Genomic DNA, 23,290 nt, shown 5'->3' on the forward strand with positions numbered 1-23,290 from the left:
CTTTCCCTTTTTTCGTATGGCTTTCTGGAAATGAACCGACCAGAATTATTAGTTGACGCAGCCTCTTGCCGTCATGACTGCCTGTTTCTTTTAGCAACGGTACATGGTGTCAGAAGTGCCGAAGCCTCGCCGTAATGGGTACCGTCAAGCCTCCAGAGACGCTGCAGTTGTCGGGGAATAATACGCAGAAACTGGTAGAGTTTCAGACAAAAGCTGGAGCTTTTGCTTACTGCGACGCCCACTAAACCACTGAGGACAGAAGCCACGAAGACAGCAATCCTCCCCAGCATCGCCGGTGAAGGTGCCCTCGACGTCTATAGCAACTTCACAGAAGGTGAGAGCAAAGAAGACTACCAGATAGTAATGCAGAAGTTTGAGGCGTATACTGTGTGGACGGAGGGAACGAGGTGTATGAACGGCATGTTTTTCGCCTTCGCATGCAGTATGAGGGGGAGCCGCTTAAGCAATATGTGCGGCAGTTAAAGAAGCAGGCAAACCTATATATATGCAATTTCGGCACGTTAGAAGAGTCCATGATAAGGGATCAGGTGGTCTTTGGTACAAACAATCCGAACAATCAGGGAAAACATGTTGCGTGAAAACGACCTAACCTTAAGAGGGCGGAGCAGATGTGCAAAGCAGCCGATGTTTCAGCACGGCAAAATGCAGCTTGGTCGAGTGAGACGCTGCAAATGGACTACACCCACAGGGCTCAGCGAAACTCGAAAAGGTTTCGGTGCCGACAATTCAACAATGAGCATGCGGAAAGAGTGTCCAGCGTATGGAAAGACGTGCTAGGCTTTCAAAAAAAAAATGAACCATTTTGCTGTATGCTGCAGGCGTCGTCAGAGCCGGCAAATAGACCAAGAACAAGATGAGGCAAAGGATTGTTTCGACATTTTAGATATCGGCGTTTGTGGCGTAAGTGACAGGTCAAGCGCAGATTGGAATGCCAGCGGAAACGTATTCGGCCAGGAAATTACCTTCAATGTGGATACCGTTTCACAAGACAATTCCCTTATCTCTTTTCCGATGGCTGAAGAAAACTGCAGAACTGCAGCAAAGCGCTGCAGTTTTGAAAGCGTGCAATGGCAGAGCCATCAAGCATGTCGGTGTTGGCAGGGAGATTCTTTCGTTGAATCATACGGCACACGCTGCTGTGACCTTCTTCGTAGTCAAGAAAGGCCGCTAGGCTGTAATAGGGCTGGAGGCATGTCAGCAATTTGGACTCGTTCCGAGAGCTGTGGATTGCAGTCTTTCCAATCTTGTTTCAGGGCACTGGCTGTGTCAGCAGACGATGATACCGGATGGTCTTGCGGGAGGATACAGTAGTGCACCCAGCCCAACCCTTGGCCATGAGGGAGCCGCTTCGACAAGAGCGCCTGGAAAGGGCTTGAATTATCAAGGTGGATGAGCCTACAGAATGGGTAAGCCCTCTTGTTATAGCGCGTATACAAGAAAGATGGGGCGCTTCGTGTCTGCATGGATCCGAGAGAAATCACGAACATAAAGTGCGAGCACTATCCAGTTCCAACAAGGGAAGAGAATGAGGCCGAGCTGTCGGGCGCAAAAAAAAAAAAAAAAAAAAAAAAGTTCGGCTGGATGCCAATGCAGGCTTTCATAAATTTCCATTGGACGAAGCGACATCGCGAGTGTGCAAATTTGCAACGCCGTTTGGACGTTACCGTTTTCTGCGTCTTCCGTTTGGAATTTCGTCAGGGAGCGAAGTTTTCCAGAAAACGCTAACTGAAATATTTGAGGGACTAGCAGGCGACCGGATATACATAGACGATATTTTAGTGTGGGGTGACAGTGAACAACAGCATAACGAACGCCTATACATGCCGTGCGAAAACGGGCAGAACAAGCAGGCCTGACATTTAACCTACAGAAATGCGTGTTCTGCTTGAAAGAAATTGAGTTCTAGGGTAACGGTAATCGGGGAACATAGGATACGTCCGACTGATAACCTGATTGAAAGCGTGCGCTCGCTACCCACACCCACAGATAGGCACTCGGTGCGTAGAACGATGGCTGTTGTAATCTATTTTCGGAAGTATGTCACTGCGTGATAAGACAATGTTGCTTCGGAGCTTCGTAAAAGAATACGTCATGCTTGAATGAACCGTTGCGCATGAGCATGAATGGGCGAAGGTGTGCGACGCATTGACAAACCCCCTCCGTTACTCGCGCTCTTTGACAAAGCGAGGGACACCAAGGTCACTGCGGATGCTTCGGGAACTGGTCTAGGCACGGTACTTCTGCAGCGACATGGGAGTGACTGGCGTCCAGCGAGGTATGCATCAAGGACCTTGACCGAATCCGAAAGCCGCTATTCGCAAATCGAAAAGGAAACACTGGGTATAGTGTTCGCATGCGAGAATTTTCATCTTTTTGTATATGGTCGAAAGGTACGAATCGAAACGGACCATAGACCCGTGCTTGCTATTTCCGAAAAGGACATAGAAGATATGGCGCCGCAATTGCAGCGATTTTTATCAGGCTTCTGCAATATGATTACCATTTGCAGTTCGTGCCTGGCAAGACATGGTTCTGGCGGGCATGTTGTCTCGTGCACCTTTGTCATCACAGGCGTCCAGTGCACCGACAGACGTCGACTTCCATGCGGTACAGGTCGTCTCCAGTATCGTAACCACGCCAATTAAGGTGCGTCTGGAAAGGGAAACCAGACTCGACCCGTACTGAAGTGAGGTGAGCCAACAAATTTTAAAGGATGCCGCCATCGATGAGCTCAAGCCTTTGCAGGGGAACTGTAACTGCTGTAGAAGGAATATTGCTGAAGGGGCTGCAAAGTGGTCATACCCAAAAGTATGAAAGCAGAAATTATTCAACGAATTCACGAAAGACACCTCGGACTGAATAAATGTAGAGCCAGAGCGCGGGGATTGGTATTTTGGCCTGGGCTTAGTGGTGATTTTGATTCGTTCGTTCGGGAGTGCTGTACTTGCCAAAAGTACGCATATAATCACCAGATTAAGTCCCCTCTCGTGCAGTCCACCCCGGACGGGACATGGCACCGTGTGGGAATTTATACTTTCCAGTTTGGGGCAGCTTCCTATGTCATCGTGTACGATGCCCACTCTAATTTCCCCGACGTGGAGAAGGTAAGGGGCACCACAGCAAAGAAGTCATATCCAAAGTATCGGCTATTTTTTTCACGGTACGGCATCCCGGTTTATGTATGCACTGACAACGGGCCCCAGTTAGGATTCGAAGAGTTCCGTCTGTTGGCGCACAAATGACTTTCAGCAGATCACGTCAAGTCGTGAATTTCCGCGGTGAAATGGACTGGCAGATAAGGGGGTTCACATTGTTAAGCGCATCCTAAAGAAGACTAATGACTCCCGCGGTGACTTTTGGCTGGGTCGTTTAGCCAATCGTTCTTCTCCCCTAGATGATGGCCGCTCTCCGGGCGAACTGCTGCAAGGCCGGCACCTTCGCACTGCCCTGCCCAGGTACCACGAGGATCCAGGTGTCCCAGTAGCAAAGTATCACCAGTCTTCGAAGGGCAAGCTACTGCCACCGCTCAAAGAGGGAAGCTCGGTTCGCATTCGAAATGGAGACTGGTCACGCGCAGCGACAGTAAGCAAGAAAGAAGCTCCAAGGTCGTACATGGTGAAGACCGAGGACCAGTGGATGCTCAGGCGAAACAAGCAACACCTGGTACACACACCAGGAAACGTTGACCTCAGCCCTCAGGAACAGCCACATGGAGCCAGGCACAGCGTGATGGATCCCCACGACTGTAATTCATGATTCAGACCATGCAGGTGTCAACTCGTCTGGTCTACGAAAGTCTAACAGGCAGCGTACGGAACCTCGACGGTTGTATTATGATAGCTACTTTCGTCAAGCTTCCAAGATTTTTTTTTTTTGGGTATCGGCCAGAGATGTATCACATGGCAGTTTATCAGTATGACTGTAAGCGTCATACCTTTTCCTTCTTTTAGTCCCTTTCCCTTCTTTCGTAGCGCTTCCTTTGAAAACGCTGGAAATAAACCACCCCGCATTATTACTTGCCGCATCCTGTTGCCGTCATGACTGCCTGTTTCTTTTAGCAATGGTACAATATACACGTCCTTATATCTCTATGAACGTCTGCGCACATCTAAATATCTGGGAACGGTTATATCGTCTTCATTGGCAACCGCTGCTCCGAATATGATTAGGTTTGCTGCATAAGCTTCCGTCTTGGTGTGAGCGTCCGTCTCCATTAGCTAGCGTATCAAGTATGTCGTATCAGCCTTGCCTCAAATAAGAAAAAATGGATGCTGAAGCGCCTCCATCGTCTTTTACGCATGGTTCCTTGTGCACCGACGCTTATCCACGTGCATACGTATAAAGGGTGTCCCAGCTAACTTTAGCCAAGCTGTTTAATGAAAAAAATGAGAACAATCCGAGGTTAAGTTATAAGACCTACGGTGTTCGATCATCAGACGTTTGACGACCGAACACGGTAGGTCTTATAAGTGCGGCTTGCATTGTGTTTTTTCATTTCTTTTTCGTTCAACATCTTGGCTAAAGTTAACTGGGACACCCTATAGATGCTATTCGGCTCCGCTTCCTGCTTAAACTAAACACACGCGTTAAACCAGAGCGGATCAAAAGAGCTGCCAAGTGCCGCCTGCCCCTCTTTCTCTGTTTATCCATGAGATCTTCTCCTTCATTCACTCACTTACTCTAGTGAACGGCAGCACGCGCTGAGCGAGACAAGCCAAGACACGCCAAAATGGTCTCATGGTCATCAGCCCATTTCACCTGAACTGGAAAATCGAAGGCCTATCTCAGCGATATCCAAATTCCCTTAGTAGAGAGCCTGCGTGCAAGTCTTGAATGTTACAGGCTCCCTAACCCCTGGCTGTGTTGCGTCCGCTGATTCGATCAAACTTCCTCATTTTATCGCATCCGCTGGTTCTCTGCGGTCGTTCCCCAACACCGCCAATTGTCGCCATGACGTCCTCACGGTATGCGAATGTCTTCGAGAGATATACGGACATCCTGTGCATTTCCATATAGGTACTTCATGGTCCTGTATGGACCACGCTAAAAACACCCCCTCCAGTACAGCCTCGGTATGTGGCGGCAGCAAATGCTAAAGCAATGCGGATAAAAATCTCACCAAATGTCTTGGAAAGCTTCTAAGTAACTTTATAAGCTGCATACATGCTAGGCAACCACTACACATGTGTATGAAGAATACATGGGACCGGTAAAAGTCGTGAATTCGTATGCGTCCTTTTCGTCGACCTTTTGATTGCCGCCTTTTCCACATGCTGAGCTGAAATCGGCCAACCAGCCTTTCACACAAGGAATGCGAAACATTTCGCCCGTTCTTGATGAAATTTAGTCATTCGTTCCAGATAAGCGCTCGTGAATTAACCTCCGATTCCAACTCTAGACAGAGGATATACCAGACGCAATCTTCATGTCCCAATATTACTCCACCAAATGTCGCGGAGAACGAAACCTTATAACACGCTCTCGGTATGTATCATCTTTGGATTGAACAAAGGATCTTATCTAAACAAGACTGGGACATCCTCATATCTGGATGTCCGAATGCGGAAATACTAAATACCTTTTCAGGAAGTGTTTTTTTTTTTAATTTTGAGTGGACGACTGCGTTTTGCCCTCCAGTGGAACAGACCACCGCTTATCTCCTCTACGCGTCACATGACTTGCTCAAATCCACCTCGGCACCTGTTTCCTCTTTCATACATGCCACCGTCGCCGTGCTCGCTTAAGGGCTGCAGAAGTAGGCGTCTCTGTTCTCCTTCACAATCACCATGTATGTAGAGCAAACGCGCCTTCTTCCAACGAGCGAGAGGCCGTGGGGGAGGGGGAGGGAAGGGAGGCGACGTTTAGCTGCGGCACGCAGTGCCTATTTTTGGCGCTGAGCCGTGCTCCCTCAAGGGCTGCAGAAGATAGCGCCAACCTTTCCCTTTCCCTCAAGAACCACTTACCAGTGCCTATTTATATCAGAGGCTCCGGCAACAGTCACCAACGCCGCACGCATTTTGAGCGAACGCGGGCAAAACGCCGATGGCGTCGACAACAGTTCTGCGTGTTGTTCCTACCAAAGCCGCTCACCTTACTTCGTATGACATTGCTGTGTTGCTATCGCATTCATTGCTTCGCCCTTAGGGCGAAACTGTGACATTTTTTTTCTGTTAACGTTTATACGCCAATAATTTTCGCTCTATCGCTCGTTGCGTGGTTCTTAGCTCCTTTGGTATTCTTTCTATCCTCTCATTGTGATAATTTGTTATCCTTTTATTGCGATATCAATTTATATGGACACATGAGGCACGTCCGCGTCGTCGTCGCCGTGCTGTCACGGTATCGACGCGCACGTATAGACTGCACGTGAAGGGTTAGAGCGTCTCCAGTGACGTGCAGTGCGTTTGGAATGAAATGCAATAAAGCCACGTGGGCGCGCCGTCACGCACTGCGCAATCGGCTCTGCCAGAGCCAGAGCAGCAATCGGGCTTCCGCTGCTAGCATGAATGTTGTGCCCACACGTGTTAGCTTTCCAGGGGAGGTATTCTGTAAGAGTCCACCAAGTGGACTTGTTCATTTCGTCTGCTGCGCTGATTGGCTGTGGCGCCTGGTTGCTGCGCACGTGCAGCTCAGCCCAGCCGATCAGATCTTCAACAGCAGACTAAATGGAAGCGTCCACCAGGTGGACTCTTACAGAATACCTCCACTGGTGAGCAGCCTTTGTGCATTACTTATATGGCACTCGGGCAAGGAAGCATGACGTCACGGATCGAACTGCACCGGCCCTGTGCTATCTAGGAGGCGTTGGCTTGCACCGTCGATACCTGGCGGGGCATTATGTAAGTGCCCACCAAGTGGACATGTCCATTTCGTCTGCTGCTGAAGTGCTGATTGGCTGGGAACGCCTGTCTACTTCTGACGTGTACCCAAGCCCCGCCAATCAGAACTTCAGCAGCAGACGAAGTGTACATGTCCACTAGGTGGACAGTTATATAATACCCCCTCCCTCCCCTTCCTCCCAGGACAGCACGATGGTGGCGCCATATGCAAACAAGAATTTTGCGTGTGAATTTTTGAGCTGTGCCCACGTGCGACAGCCGCAGCTTTGTTTTGTTGTTGTCGTTTTCTTCTCCTTGTAGTTCATCTGTCCCTCTTTATCTCTTTTTTTTTTTTTGCTGATCTGTATTTTATTCTGGGAAAGGTAGAGGACGAAGAATGGTGGTTGGCGTTCTTGGAACTTTCTTTACCGTTAAAAAAAAGGGAAACCAAATTTAGAAGTTGGTAACGTGCAGGCATTCAGTCTTTAATACAAGCCGCGGGGTTTGGCGCGGGGTGCTTCGGTTATTTCTTGTGAATAGCTTAAAGCTTTCATTTACACATTATAGTAGATGCCCATGCATGCAGTTCGATGTTCCCGTCTGCAGCAAGTCAGCTGCATGCAGTGTGAGAGCCAAGCTGCGCAGCCACTCCACGTCGAAGGAACCGTCAACGGAACCGAACAAATGTAGAGGTATAGCACAAACCCAAAGTAAGTTATTGATTTGGCTCTCTAACTTCCCACGCAAGTTGTGGAGACCCCTAATGACAGCGAGGTTTAGCACACGTATTCACGTATAGTAACGCTGCATGTATACTGTTTAACCTGGATATATCGAGCCCATATATAACGAATTATTGTGTATAACGAACAGCAGTAAAATCTCCATGAAGATTTTTGTATAAAATTTTTATTTTGTGTATCGAATTACATATATATCGAACTTTTTGTGATCCCCTTCAAGTTCGACTTATCCGGGTTCGACTGTGCGTATATATACCACCTTCATCAAGTCACGCTCAAACATGGAACTACATATTACGCTATTTCGATATGCTAAAGCTCGCAGACATCGCAACCAACAAACGTATATGAGGAGAGATAATCAACAACCCCCGATAGCGCGCTATACGTTATCGATGAAGCACACACGCCGTTCGCCTGATATGCGTCGTCTCGAGCCCATATCGTTCTGCGCGAATTTACTTGCGGGTCAGCGCAAAAGCCTTATGTTTGTTGGCTCGCATTCGTGGTGTCCCGTAGGATGACCGTCCAGAGTTCTCTGTAATGTAATAAGCGTACAGTCAACTGCTGGACTGGTTAGCGTGCACGCTATACAGGCGGTATCGATTTTCTATTCGGGGTATACATATTGACACGCGAACTTACTGCTTGTCGTGCTTTTTCCGGTGAACCGCATTTCACCGGTAAGAAATGTTTCACCGGCGCACACCCATGTGACACATGAACGTTTCCATCACCTCGTTGTTGTCGGACAAAAATTGAAAGACGCTTAAGCTTTGCCTTTAAGAGGGAACGCGGTAGCATTCAAAGATCTCTGACATGCTTTTCAAGCTTCACGGCAACTTCAGCTGATATAACCCCACACCGGGAAACGCTGGCGGCGAACGTTATGCACGAAGGCGAGCTTTCTGGTAAGAAACACGGCCTCTTGCGTGCGCCGATCCCCGAAGCTAGTGCACGCACAGCCCCCCCCCCCCCCCAAAAAAAAAAAAAAAACAAAAAAACAAAAAAAAAAAAACATCGTTCTCAGTCTGAGGGCAAAAGGCATGAGCTGTTCATGTTTTGTTTCATGACATTTGTTTGTTGGTTGTCATTCTCAAAATTTCGAGGAATAACTTTGTCAAGCATGTACGACAAGGTCTGAACAACTTTAGTGATAGAATGGTCTGGTAATATAACCCGCATATACCGCATGCCATATGGCAAAGCGTGGCGTATACATGTACCTAAATATATGCGAAAATTTTCGCTCACGGGACACCGACATCAGATTTTCTGCGACACGCGGGCCTTAACGCTGTCGAGTATAAAACAAGGTAATATGTACACTAGTAGTGAATGCTTACCTATGCGTGACGTTGAATGACGTCAGGCATACGTATGGTTTGGCGCGAATTATAAGCCGGTCCTTTTATAGAATCCGCATTTTCGAGCCTGTATTGAAGGTTGCTGCCTTTCAGCGCGCCAGCCTTTGCCAGTCAAATGTGCTCGAGTTCCTGCTTGTTATGCCCTCGTTTATGCGTTTATGTGCAATTGTAAACCCATTGAAAGTGATTGACAAAGAAGGCAGCATAGAAAGGCAGCAACACTTCCAGACGCGGGCTAAGCATCCGTAATTCATAGCGCAAATACTCGTGCAATTACTTTGTCTCTTAGTAGAGCAAGGTACGATCCACAAAGCACTGGCTCAGGTGCAGAGTTTGCGATAGAGTGTACGGCAAGTATGGTTTTCATTTTCATGGTGTATTACATCAATCAAACAAATACCACTGTATCTGTTGATTAAGCACACGAGAAATTGTATATCACAGGCAGCACAAACAGTAGCACTGTTTAAGCTGGCTAACCATCCCAATGGTAACAGTGCAGATAGGAAAAATCCCTGCAGTGCCACAAACGTTGCCAGGTAGTAAATTTAAATATACAGAAAACAATGCTGCGACAGCTTTAATTGAGGCTAAAATGGCATGAAATAAGTAGGTGCATCAAAATACACCTGGAGCATCGGGCACTGGGATTACACTTCACAGTTTCATTTCTTCATCTGAAAGAATATAGCAGGTACGTTTACACCTGCAAGACAATGTTAAAGCCAGGTTTAGCATCAACAAACTTGCTCAATGCATTAGCATTACAGCATACACTGAACCAGAATTGATACCAAGAGAAGGGAAGCGCAGTCGAGGACGGCAGAAAACTAGGCGGGGTAATGAAGGTGGGAAATTTGCAGGCGCAAGTTGGAATCAGCTAGCGCAAGACAGGGGGGGGGGGGGGGGGGGGGGGGGTTGTAATTGGAGTTCACAGGACGAGGTCTTCATCGTGCAGTGGACATAAATATAGGCTGATAATGATACACCGAGCCTGCGTACAACCGCCAGACCTGCTTCTGGTAAGAGTATTTTGAAGCAATTCTAATTCAATAGAGCATACATGAAGTACCCTTACAGTGAAATGCAAGGAGATTCACATGGCAGTAAAGCATATATTACCGTACTGTACGTTACAATATAGCCAGATAAAGTTTAAGCGCAGCTCTGTGTTTTTTTTTCTTCTGTCATCTCGTTGTGCTGCAAAATATCCTGCTAAAAACTCGAACGAGACGCAGCAAGCCTGTTTAAAGGTGACTTTGTAGCCAATGGTGCTGAGTGGTAGTTACGAAGACGCTGTTGAGTTAGTTATACCTGTCAGGACGAAACCGCAGGGGGTGTAAAGACTGACCCCAACATCACGGAAGCCAAGTGAATCCATTGCCAGGAGGGTTTCCTTCGAAAGGCATTCGATTTATTGGAATGGAGTTTCACACAATAGTGCACGAGTACATAGGGGACATTTGAAAATGCTGTGCATTGCATAAAATTACCGTGAAAGAGTGACATAGTGGAATGAAGGATGAAAGATGCCGCAGTATTAAACCATTGCCCCTGTGAGAAACCATGTCACGTCCTAGCAAAGCAAAATACACAAGAAAGAAAATAGAATATAGCCAGGCTGTGAACCAGAAAAACCATTTGCAGCCCTCAAACCAGCCTAAACAGATCTGTTGCACACACTGGAAAATAGTTTGCAACTTCACAAAACATTCAGCCGGTAGCTGGGGAATTGCATCCTTTTCAAGTGCGTAGCCTCAGTGCTTGCTTCGTAGCTTTCCGTTTAGTGGTTTGACTGTGGAGTTCAAGATATTTTTCTGCGTCTAAGCCAATGCAGCCTCACCCTGACGAACAGGGCAAACAAATCATAAACATCATCATCACACACAGTGATTTTTCCACCTTGGCATGAAGCAACAAGCGCAGATCATGTACTACATATTATTTTCCCACAATATCGGAGGCAGATGCGACAAAAAGATGCTCGCAAGCACATAGGAGGGCGCAGGAACTGACAGGCTTCCAAAATCACCTTCTCCAAGTTTTTTCACGTTCAAGTACAAGGGAACTTGGCTTTGATCGGTAAAGGTTGCGTCTTCTTGCCTCGAGGCAAGAAGACGGGTCGCACAAGTGCGAGTTGATCAACTCGCACTTGTGCGACTTTGTAGCAGACCTGTGGCCATTCAAAAACTTATACGCAAGCCAGCCCACAAAATAGACAATGTTGTTCTCTACCATTAAAGATGGATAATCATAAGGCAGAACTTCTACTGCAACTACCAAAGATGTGGTAGGTGCACAGAGAGGAGGAGCAAATAAAAAAAACAAGCTGGGAGAGTGGCCAGAAGACTAGACATGTCTTCAGCACAGTTGCTGCTTTCGACAGTTTGAAAAAGTTGCTAACTAAAAGATGTCTAAATACCGCCTGAAACTGCCGGCAAGACGAGTTGCTGTTCATTCCAGATTTGACGCAATAGTTCAGCGGAAACACGCTAGGTGGAGAGGAGTAAATAAATGGAAAATGAGGCATTCACCCAACCGTACCAATTGCTACAAAGGAAACCCATACGGGTTTCTCGAAAGAAAAGCCTCGCAGTTGAAGAAAAATTCCCGGACCAGGATGAATTTTTCTTCAACTGCGAGGCTTTTCTTTCGAGGAACCCGTATGGGTTTCCTTTGTAGCAATTGCTACGGTTGGGCGAATGCCTCATTTTCCCTTTAATTACTCCTCTCCACCTAGCGTGTTTCCGCTGAACTATTGCGTCAAACACTTGCCTTTGCTTCGAGTTGTCGATAAATTCGACTTCGCCCTACTATCTGCTAGCCGCCTGGTTAGCTCAGATGGTAGAGCGGCTGCACCGGAAAGGCGGTGATCCCGGGTTCGGGTCCAGGACCAGGACGAATTTTCCTTCAACTGCGAGGCTTTTCTTTTGAGGAACCCGTATGAGTTTCCTTTGTAGCAATTGCTACGGTTGGGTGGATGCCTCATTTTCCCTTTAATCGTTCCAGATTTTGACCTAACTGCAAATGTGTTATCAAGCGCATCCTGGTTCAGGTGTCTGGTAAGGAGGTATGCCAAACCATAGCGAGAGGCCAGGTGGTTCCATAACAGCAGCAAGGCCCTCATAGTTTGGCAGAAGCAACGAATGCAAAGAGGCTGCTGTGCACAGCCTAGAACTTTGATATTCTAGAAAACTGCAATGCACTCCTCCAAAAACTCTTTATGCACAGATCCTGCACACATTGCAGATGCATACGAAGACTTTCCCACCAATGTGAAATATTTAGACTATCAAAGAGCCTGTAGATCCTTTGAATAAATCAGGCCATGTCGATAGCCTCTGCTGGCAATTTCTGGGACTTTATCTGCCTGCCCAATGCAGCAGGGCAATGATTGCTGAATAATTTTTACTGCGCGTTTCTACGACATCTTGGACGCAAAAGTCAAAATAAACTGCCGGGTACTCAGCTTGGGAATGGACTGAACTTGCATTTCTCGATCCTTATCATAAGCCTGTCGTACGTACGAGCTTTTAATTGTGTCACTGCCTAACCTGAAGTCATATTTGAACTACCATACGACCCACCACATTTGAGCAAATGTGGTGGATCAAAAATAAAGAAAAGTGTTTCACCATTCACACTTAAGTGCGGCTTTTCAGGGGTTACAGAGTTTGAAAACAGACACATTTTGGTTCCCCTGATAACAAACCACAGCCACAGGCTGAAATCCAGCTGCAACCAACAATTTGTGGCATTTGAAAAGAAGGTCATGCAGAACAGTCGCAGGTTCTGCCTTATCTGCAAAGAAATAGCCACGAGGCTGCTTCCACGGCGTGCATATTCCTTTAGACATGAACACAATGGCCTTGCTTGCGAGATTTGGACTTTTTACTGCACTGTACTCTTCAAGGCCTTCAAATCTCGCGGACACTGGGTTATAAGACAGCTCCTTTGCGACATGCACCGCATAAAAAAGTATAGTGCAAGCCCTGTATTGCCTTTAAGACGCTGCTCGTTTGCTGATCAAATCAAAAACTACAGGGTAAAACCAACTCTCAGTGGTCGGCGTGCAAGCCACTGCTGCCGATACCTAACAGATAGAAGTATTAGGAGTGTCCAACAATATCTGTAACCTTTTCGACTGTGGAAGTATAAACCTAAAGCAAAGGCTTTGTTTTGGCTGCACCATCAACGGCCAAACCGGCCGACATTACGCATCTTACAGCTGAGCTACTGCTAAAGCAGCAACAGCTGGAGTTAAATGCTTACGCAGACTCTCTACCAGTTCGGCAGTGGCCTTCATGCGACGGCGTAGAAGCAGAGTCCTTGTAGCCTCTTGATGCGGTCACGGAGCTGCCTGAGCTTGGCTCGAAGTTTCTGATAAGGCCGCCTTTCGTTGATGGGGCTGGCGAAAGATCTTGAAGGGTAGAGAATCAACAGAAGAGCAATAAGTTGCTGCGTATGGTTTAGTCATAGCTCCATGTAATCCTGCAGCACTAAAGAGTACGCAATATTGTGAAAATGTTTCAAAATCATTAACCTTCATAAGAAAGAGGCGAAGTGCTGAGCGGAGCTCCTGGTGACAGATCCTGACAGTGCTGTGACCTCTCTTGTCGTGCCAGGTTCCAGAGATGAAGTACTTGCTTCAGAGCTCGGTTGTGCATACGTGTGGTCAGCTGCGACCACAGGATAGAGAGAGAACAAAATACAGTGACACCACAGTTCTGAAAGTGAAGCCAGAAACCCAACAAATAACTAAGCCCCACAAGCTGAATTAACACTTACGCTGAACCATCATCAAGCCACTGGCGTGGCAACGAGCTTGGTTTCCCGTAGAACTGGCACCATCTGAATCTGCACAGCACAGTGTCAAGGAATTGTAGCATATTTCTGAGCCATACCTATCGGGCTGTTCCAATATATTCGAAATAACACTCACCTTCTTGGAAGAGTTGCAGCGACTGGGACGACTGGCTGTGGATGTACCCCTTGGCAACAGGTTCACCGGAGACAGCAGCTATCATAGGAAGCAGTCCAATTGGCTTTCAGTTGTCACCGTTTGTAAAAGACGTATGCCAGTATGCATGTAACCTTGATCACTCGGTTCTATAGCACGGCGCACTAATGCCTAAGTTTAGCTCGAAGATGGTGCACAGTCCATGTGGCTGCGGCGTTCGCCTGAAGTGTCTGAAATAGCAACATTATTGCGAAGGGAAAAAAAGAACCGAGTACCTTCATGGCTAATAATTTCGAAACAACTATACCCGAAACAAATTACTTACTTTCTTCGTGTTGGTCAGTTTTGACAGTTCAGCGAATTCTATCTGATCTCTTGAGTTGGACATTTTCATGTTTTGTCGTTTCTTTATTAGGTCCTTTGTTTCTTGGGAGAGCTTACCTAGTGGTTGCCTTGGTGCCTTACCTCCCACTTCAACTGCTGCTTCTGTGATCAACCTAGTTACGGTTTCATTCATTACCTCTATGTTGTCGTTATCTGCCTTTTCCAAAGCTGCATATTTGTTTGCGAGCACCAGGCTGAATTGGTCTGCTTTTACCCTTACTGCTTCTAGGTTGGCCTGTTTTCTCTTGTCTAATTTCACTCTTTCTCTCTTCAAATTGAGATAAATCCTAGACCTCACTAACCTATGGTCACTGCACTTTACCTTACCTAACACCTCTACATCCTGCACTATGCTTGGATCGCCAGAGAGTTTGAAATCTATTTCATTCCTTGTTTTTCCATTAGGGCTTTTCCAGGTCCACTTCCTGTTGCTGCGCTTCCTGAAGAAGGTATTCATTATTCGGGAGCCTATTCCTTTCCGCGAATTCTACCAACATCTCTGCTCTAGTGTTCCTAGAATCGATGCCGTAGTTGACAATTGCTTGCTGGCCAGCCTGCTTTTTGCCGACTTTTGCATTGAAGTCAGTTGAATATGAGTCTCGATTTCTCGTTCTACTAATGTCAGCCCAGCTTAGAATAACCCAGCTCAACGATAAGAATTATCTTACCTGCCATAGGCAATTTTTTTTTCAAATTCCGTAAAGTTTAATTTTGAGCACCCTGTAGTGTCTAAACTTTGATCCATGCATGCCGATATGTGAGCTTTTATGTCATAATAAATCTCTCTCTCTCTCTCGCTCTCTAACGTACTCACTGGTTTTCTCGTGTCGTGCGCTTATAATGCGTACATGGCGCTGTCTCCTGTACTTACTAGTATTCATACGGAATGTGGTCTTCAACGTAGCACGTGCATTCTATAAATACGACGTATTTCCTTTTTTCTGCGTCAATGACTAAGCTTTCGCATTCGTGTTGCGTGACTGATCGCGCTGTTTTACACTTTTCATCCGGCCTCTCCTGTTATTTTTCCGCATTTCCGCTTCTTGCGATTTTCAGTGCTTTCGTCAAGCTTCGCGAGTATAGCTTCTATCCCTGAAAACCTTCCAGGGTTTCTGCTGAAGAAAAAAAAACGAAAGAAAAAAGTAATCCTACTCCGACAGTACACATCCTTCATGTCTGTCCCTATAATGTAAGCTCTGGTAGCTATAGCTGCAAGAACGGTGCAATAAACATACACATGTTGATTATGGTTTGTACAATGTGGGATCTCTTTATTGAACGAGTTACGACGTGCTGTTGCGACTTTTCAATTATGACGCGACCATTGCTTCGCACTGCGTGATAGCGATCAACAGTATATCGGCCAGTGAATGGTGAAGTGCGATGCGCCATTGACGATTCCCATACATTAACGATGCCTGTCACAAAGACGTGGTCTATATCTACCAATCCTCAACGTGATGTGGGTATAACTTAATCGTCCCCGATACCTGCCTCACTGCGAAGAACCTGTTTCATAAATTCGGGGAACCGCGCGTTCTTTTTCGATTTGTCGATGTGGAAACACCCGGCTGTTATCGCTGGTACTTTATTCTCCGCGGCGTTGTCCAAGTACAGTTTCGTCGCACAAATCTAATGAATGCGTCGACCGTTCGCCGATCCCTGAAAGGCGCTATGACGACGGTGAGCTGCTTCGGCGCGGCGACATTTCCTTTTACCGCCCCCGCTTCATGACGACTTCATCGTAGTGGGTTGAGCCACACCATGAGGCACTAAACGAAACTAAACGAAAAGTGGACTTGTGCGGCAGCTAACACCTTCTGAGGATTCGTGGGCGCTGCTTTTGATTCGCGTGTGATAAAGAGACAGAGAAACTCTTTTATTGAAATGCAGAGTTTCCAATCGGTGTTCATTTGCATAAGTATTAGATTGCCGAGGAAAGCAGGAAGAAAAGAAAATAGTGCCTTGGGGGGGGGGGGGGGGAGCTAACGGGTAGAACCTTGTTCAGAGGTAAGGGGGGGGGGGGGGGGGTAGTACAATACATAGGGCCTTCTACCGAGTATGTATGCCTTAGAAGCTGAAGGCTAGCTGGTTACCTTGTTTTATACAGTCGGCCGATTGCAAACAATGCCAATGTTTGTCATCTCTTCAACGTTGTTGATACCTTCATGTTATCTAGAGTACAGGCCCTGTACGAAAGATACGGCGATTTCGTCAGTATAATTAACTTTGTTATAGCTGGTTCATAACTATCACGGACTCGAACAGCTGAATTAAAACAAAACAAAAAAAGAAGGAAAAACTGCGGCTCCAATCTACGCTGCGAAGGTCCTTGGAGAGCGCAGCTGTAAACGACCCACACAACGATTACCCATTGTGACGTAACTCGAACTCATACACGTGGCTCTGCAAAGAGTGAAACCAGAGACAACTGAAATGTACTTAACCACGACCTTTATTACTTCACAACGACATTATATTGCTACATGTAACTGATGCCCAAGGCTATTTACACTTTATTTACAGGGAAGAGAACGGAGGCCAAAATGGCGACGCTATATCAAGCGGGAATCCGTCCTCTTCCTTCTCAGTGTAGACACACTGTGGCGGCGGCTGTTGTGTATCCTCACCCCCGGCAGTAGAAGCACCGTCCCGGGGCTTAAGCTACACATCCGCGGTGAAAGGTGTGTGTTATGGCTTAAGTCTCGCCACGTGAACGATGTCCCTTGCAGCTGACGATGACGCTGAGACGTCGGCGGGGATGACTTCATACGTGACACCGGTCACTTGTCGCACCACAATATTCACGCTCTTCTTCTGGCGTCTTCACTTTCCGTGGACTACCCATGATAGCCTGGAATGAACTGAATGAGTTGCTAGACCGTGGTAACGTCACTACGTGATTCCTATGCTGTTGGGTGCTTTTCCATTCGAAGTAGCTTACGCAACCGTAATCTTTACCGGGAAACCAACGCGGGAGAAGGAACGCTGTAAACGACACCCACAACGATTACATATTGTTGCGTCACTTCCATTCACAGACGTGGCTCTACCAATAGTGAAACCGGTGACAATGGTTCCGCGAAGGCCCTCGCTCACACCCTGGTTGCGGCCCCTGTCACGGACTCGGAAGCCTGGGCAATCCTGGATTGTGCCAGTTCAACGAGCGCCTCGGTGGACTGGGAGCACGTCGGGTAGCGCTCCTGGCACTCTTTTCGGTCAGCGGACACCTGTCCGGTGACAGCGGCGTCGCGGTACGGAATCCAGGGGGCGCCAGAGTCGTCCTTCGACAGTGACCTGTCGGGAGAACAGCGAGAAGTGGCAATCATTAAGGGATTAGCTGGTACACATTCCCCACTCCATACTAGCACACATTTCCGTTAGCAAGCGTATAGGTGTTGAGAAAATGTATTTTAATTTGGTACTATACAGTTCTTGAAAGGACACTTAATGCGCATGCGCGAGCAAGTATATTTTCCAACAAAATAACCTCTACCACAGGCTATAGTAGAACGAACTATTCTTTCCATTCAACACTCGTCCGTGCCTTTCCTTCATTCCGTTTCTCCCTTTTCTCTCCGTAAACCGCGGAGTTTTCAATGAGGACGGACATCCCGCAGAAAGTTTTTGAAAAGCATTTTTGGTGCTCGTGGGCCTTCGTTGGAATGTGCAGAGGTGAATGCACTTACAGCGAGAAAAGCAGTCTGAACGAGAGTTTTCGGGTGGAATATGTCCTTGCAGGAAAGCCAACCTGCTCATTTTGGCAAACTGTCCATTAAATCCCGGCTACGGCTGCACGAAACACAGACATACTTCATGGCATTAAAGCTTACTGCCATTTGTGGTACAGTGCATTCAATTCGCGCGAACATCGTAAGCGTGCAGGGCGTAATCTCGAACTTCTGTAGCTTGGTGCAACTAGCTGTCGGTTAGAGGAAAAAATTTTCCCTTCATGAACAAAGCTACGGCATTAACTTCAGCTATGATCTAGGCGGCGTTCACTAAAATGCGCGTGATCGATTGGCATATGGAAATTGCCATGGTAACCTCGCCTACGTAGCACATGTTATTATACCACTACGACGAGACTCACGTCATGAACTCGGTGACATTCGTGCCCTGGGGCCCGGCCAGGCTAGGTTGGGCAGCCACCTCGCAGACCACTCGCAGGACGCAATGCTCGGCGTCGTAGATGGTCACGTACTCGAAGATGTTTTTCAACATCTGCGGGTCGATTCCAAGAGCCGGATCCAAAGCGGCCATTGTCAAAGGTGCCTCCCTGCGCCTGCGCAGTTTGAATGTATTTCATGGTGAACATCTTGGCGTTGAAAATGGAATGATTGCACCTCGCGTTATCGTTTCACTTATACCCGCCTTGCGAAGAAGCCGGGGTCATGCTTGTTGATGACATGCTAACAACGAGCGCCGGGTTCTTCTCATGAGTGCCAGACCCGAACTCTCGGTGACCACCCGATACAAAGAGGAACGCCAGATAGATCATCATCATATCATCTGCAGCAGCACGAATTGTGATTTCACATGGTTTCGTGGATCACATTGCTTCTGCTAAACAATGAAGTAACAACACTCACTACGCGCGGTTGGACATGTTCTCAATATGGTCTAGAGTATAAATTAAAATTACCACACATCATTACCATGCTTTCATAGGCAGCGCGCTTCCGCTAGGAGCCGCCACGGTAGTTTGGCCTTAAGCGCCACCAAGCGAGCGGCGCCGCAGACGTTGAAGACGACGCCTGCGGATCCGCTCTGTGAAGCATGCTTTTTGCGCGAGGAGTCCGCAAGTGCATAAGAAAGTAGTTCTTGCTGGCAGCCATGAGTGCCTGCATCCTAGCTTCACGACTGTTCACTTATACGCGAAGCTTGAATTTAGGGATAAAGCTTGAGACAAGGAGACCAAAGCACGCGTGCGCCCAATGTTCGCAGGTGCGTAAACGCGGACTTCATTCCAAAGCTCTGTCGAACCTTACCAAACCAAACAACACTTCTGATAAACCGAAAATGGTAATATTTCTTGAACCCAACTTGAAAGGAATGATGAGTCATTCAGGCTGGCAAGCTTTGGTTGGCACCCACAAGCCTTGGCGCATGAACCGCCGATGAACCACCCGGGTTTGATCGTATCGGCTTCTATGGGAGCTTCGCTACCAGGTGTATTTACCTTGCCCAGGCTGGCAAGTTTTGGTTGGCAAGATAGCATCTACGGGGGCATTCGCCAGCCTTGACGCATGCGTGCTTTTGTCTGCTGTCGTAAGTTTGCTTATAATAATAATACGAAAAAAAAACACTAACTTGCGCAGCTCGATGGCGCTCCTGGTGAATCCGTATCCGAAGATTGGGTGTTTGTACTTCATGAAGTCATCCCAACCAGCGGGCAGGGATTCGGTCATCGCCCATGGGTGAGGCGGAACGGGGCGGGCAGTGGTGGCTGGCGGTGTCTTGACGATCTTCACCTTTGTAACTGCGGCGAGGAAGGAAGAAGGTGATGCGAGTGCCTTTCCAGCAATCTTGGGTAAACTGCTACCCAAGATAATCGGCACGATTCGTCGCCTACAGATCTATATTTACTTCCTCCCCGAGTCAGCCAAACCAAAGAAGGGCTTACTATTGCTTAATCTCTCCCACTTCACCGAACACGTGCACGCTAGCTCTGCATCACCGATACGCACTTGCTCTAGAACATGTAGTCTTGGTACCTCAACGTTAACACATACCATTTCCCGTTCATACATCCGGGTATGTATCTAACCTCTCCCCTTGCGGATTGTGGTTATATGCATTTCTTCAAGGATGACCGGTATACGGTGCCGCTCATTTCCGTGTTAACTTTCAAATGACAATACAGAAAAATGCGATTACCGGCAGGGACCACGGTCACAGTTGATGCTGCGACGACGGGAGCCACGTGCGCTACGGCGGGCGGCGCTGCGATCTTCGACTTGGCCTGGTGGATAACAGCCTTGACTCCAGCTTCGGCCGCGGCCTTGGCAGCAGCAGAGGTGACCTTGGCCTTGGCAGCCATGGCGCCTAAGCCGGCAATCTTGAGCGCAGCCGAATTGACCAGGGCAGCCTATGGGGGGCAAGAACGGAGATCGAGTTGTATTGACACGTCCAGACTCGTTCGTAGCGTAGACATGCTTACGCGCGAGAGGCCCCCATATTCGTGAAGTTTCTCTTACGAAAGAGGGTTCCCTTCGTCCGGATGCCAGTCATCACTGTCTACCGCTAGTCCTCTACCTCTCCAGCTATACCCTTCCCAAGTCATCTTTCCTGTCCCTCGGTCTATACATATTTATATCCACGCGCGCATATATACATATATCATAAGAAGCCAACAATGACACCAAGAACAACATAGGGGAAATTACTTGTACTTACTAATTCAAATAAAGAAATGATAAATTAATGGAAAATGAAAACGGATGAAAAAACAACTGTCCGCAGGTGGGGAACGAACCCACGTCTTCGCATTACGCGTGCGATGCTCTCACCATATAGCTACCACGGAGCCGTTTTCCCATCCACTTTCTGGGGTATTTATATTTTACAACTAGAATTAACCCGGGAGTGTTAGCCAGCGCCACCACCCACAAACGCGGCGCTGGCTAACACTCCAGGGTTAATTCTAGTATATGGTCGAAAGGTACGAATCGAAACTGACCATAGACCCCTGCTTGCTATTTCCCAAAAGGACATTGGAGATATGCCACCGCGATTGCAGCGATTTTTTATCAGGCTTTTGCAATATGATTACACTTTGCAGTTTGTGCCTGCCAAGGACATGGTTCTGGCGGACATCTCTCGTGCACCTTTGTCATCACAGGCGTCCAGCGCACTGACAGACGTCGGCATCCATGTGGTACAGGTCGTCTCCAGTATCGTAACCACGCCAATGAAGGTGCGTCTGGTAAAGGAAACCAGGAATGACCCGTACTTAAGCGAGGATGAGCGAACAAATTTCAAAGGGTCCCGTCATCGATGATTAACTCAAGTCCTTTGCAGGGGAACTATAACTGCTGTAGAAGGAATATTGCTGAAGGGCTGCAAAGTGGTCATACCCAAAACGATGAGAGCAGAAATTCTTAAACGAATTCACGAAGGACACCTCGGACTGAATAAATGTAAAGCAAGAGCACGGGGATTGGTATTCTGGCCTGGGCTTAGCGGTGCTATTGATGCGTTCGTTCGGAGGTGCCGTATATACTTGCCAAAAGTATGCATACAACCAGCAGAATAAGTCCCCTCTCGTGCAGGTCCACCCCGGACAGGCCGTGGCACCGTGTGGGAATTGATATTTTCCAGTTTGGGGCAGCTTCCTATGTCATCGTGTACGATGCCCACTCTAATTTCCCGACGTGGAGAAGCTAAGGGGCACCACAGCAAAGAAGTCATAGCCAAAGTATCGGCTATTTTTTTTTTCACGGTACGGCATCCCGGTTTATGTATGCACTGACAACGGGCCCCAGTTTGGATCGCAAGAGTTCCGTCTGTTTGCGCACAAATGACTTTCAGCAGATCACGTCAAGTCCGGAATACCCGCGGTCAAATGAACTGGCAGAGAATGGGGTTCAGATTGTTAAGCGCATCCTAAAGAAGACTAATGACTCCCACGGTCACTTTTGGCTGGGTTTTATAGCCAATCGTTCTTCTCCCCAAGGTGATGGCCGCTCTCCTGGCGAACTACTGCAAGGCCCGCACCTTCGCACTGCCCTGCCCAGGTACCACGAGGATCCAGGTGTCCCAGTAGGAAAGTATCACCAGTCTTCGAAGGGCAAGCTACTGCCACCGCTCAAAGAGGGAAGTTCGGTTCGCATTCGAAATGGAGACTGGTCACGCGCAGCGACAGTAAGCAAGAAAGCAGCTCCAAGGTCGTACATGGTGAAGACCGAGGACCAGCGGATGCTGAGGCGAAACAGGCAACACCTGGTACACACACCAGGAAACGATGACCTCAGCCCTCAGGAACAACGACATAGAGCCAGACACAGCATGATGGACCCACGTCTTTAATGCATGATTCAGACCATGCAGGTGCAAACTCGTCTGGTCTACGAAAGTCAACCATGGCAACGTACGGAACCTCAACGATTGCATTATGATAGCAACTTTCGCAAAGTTTCCTAGATTTGTTTTTTGTGTATCAGGCAGAGAAGATGTATCACATGCATCGCAGTTTATCAGTATCACTGTAAACGTCATACCTAGTATTTCCTTTTTTTTAGTCCCTTTTCCTTCTTTCGTATCGCTTCCTTTAAAAACGCTGGAAATAAACCGCCCAGGAATATTAGTTGGCGCAGCCTCTTGCCGTCATGACTGCCTGTTTCCTTTAGCAATTGTACAATATCCACGTACTTGTATCTTTATAAACATCTGCGCACGCTTATTAATTAATTAATTAATTAATTAATTAATTAATTAATTATTTATTTATTTATTTATTTATTTATTTATTTATTTATTTATTTATTTATTTATTTATTTATTTATTTATTTATTTATTTATTTATTTATTTCAAAACACTGTCAATCCTCTCGCGAGGATTGTTACAGGAGTGGGAAGAAAACATTACAAAAGCATAGGAAACAACTCGCTTAAGCAAAAATTTCACAATCATGCGCAACTGTCGCTTATGTTTACTTTCAAGGGAACATTCGTAATATATATACATATAACATACAAACATTAGTACACAGTGGGTTTAAATGAGAAGAACTCAGAACGGACGAAGAAAAGAAACGTTAAATGCAAAGCCTACAAATGGACGAAAATGTATAGTATTAGGAGCTTCCGAGCTTCGGGATGATATCCTCAATTCTTTCTAGAAACCTTTCTAGTGTTGTCTGGGCTACAGTAAGTGGGTCAAGTGCATTCCATTCCCTTATTACTTGAGGAAGAAATGAAAAAAAAAAAACGGAATTTATTGTTTTTACAAAAATATTCTTTAAACATTTGGTCATGTTTCTGGCGCGTTTTCA

General features: G+C 47.1%; 3 protein-coding genes across 10 annotated transcripts in view; 2 read left to right on the forward strand and 1 right to left on the reverse strand.

Moving 5' to 3' along the window:
* LOC119457654 (uncharacterized) overlaps nucleotides 1–20,437 on the reverse strand; it is a 52,721-nt gene extending 32,284 nt beyond the window's left edge. Inside the window, exons 1-4 of one of the 3 annotated variants that reach the window (XM_049670306.1) lie at nucleotides 20,174–20,433; nucleotides 19,607–19,775; nucleotides 18,387–18,572; nucleotides 17,524–17,590 (exon numbers count right to left, since the gene is read on the reverse strand). In XM_049670306.1, coding sequence (XP_049526263.1) covers nucleotides 17,524–17,590; nucleotides 18,387–18,572; nucleotides 19,607–19,775; nucleotides 20,174–20,336 — 585 coding nt within the window. In that variant the 5' untranslated portion in view covers nucleotides 20,337–20,433. Of the gene's footprint in view, nucleotides 1–17,362; nucleotides 17,591–18,386; nucleotides 18,573–19,606; nucleotides 19,776–20,173 lie in introns of those variants that run through there. The other 2 variants (XM_037720534.2, XM_049670307.1) reach the window with 2 other exon arrangements.
* Nucleotides 1–23,290, forward strand: part of LOC119457653 (uncharacterized) — a 73,670-nt gene that overhangs the window by 28,028 nt on the left and 22,352 nt on the right. The gene's annotated exons all lie outside the window — the stretch shown is intronic.
* Nucleotides 52–22,416, forward strand: LOC119457656 (uncharacterized). 6 transcript variants are annotated; one of them, XR_007467735.1, is made up of 4 exons: nucleotides 1,438–2,296; nucleotides 2,531–2,712; nucleotides 3,416–3,626; nucleotides 22,183–22,405. XR_007467735.1 is itself a non-coding variant. In XM_049670308.1 (3 exons), the coding sequence occupies exons 2-3, from the start codon at nucleotides 1,424–1,426 to the stop codon at nucleotides 3,775–3,777; spliced, it is 366 nt and encodes a 121-aa protein (XP_049526265.1). In that variant the 5' UTR covers nucleotides 52–334; nucleotides 1,275–1,423; the 3' UTR covers nucleotides 3,778–4,038. The 6 variants fall into 6 exon arrangements, 2 of the variants coding, with proteins under 2 accessions (XP_049526265.1, XP_049526266.1); XR_007467734.1 differs by having other exon boundaries at nucleotides 3,416–3,509; nucleotides 22,067–22,403; XR_007467737.1 differs by lacking the exons at nucleotides 1,438–2,296; nucleotides 2,531–2,712 and adding an exon at nucleotides 52–334 and having other exon boundaries at nucleotides 3,416–3,509; nucleotides 22,067–22,404.

Source organism: Dermacentor silvarum, chromosome 7 (assembly GCF_013339745.2).
Source record: "Dermacentor silvarum isolate Dsil-2018 chromosome 7, BIME_Dsil_1.4, whole genome shotgun sequence".
NCBI lineage: Eukaryota > Metazoa > Arthropoda > Arachnida > Ixodida > Ixodidae > Dermacentor > Dermacentor silvarum.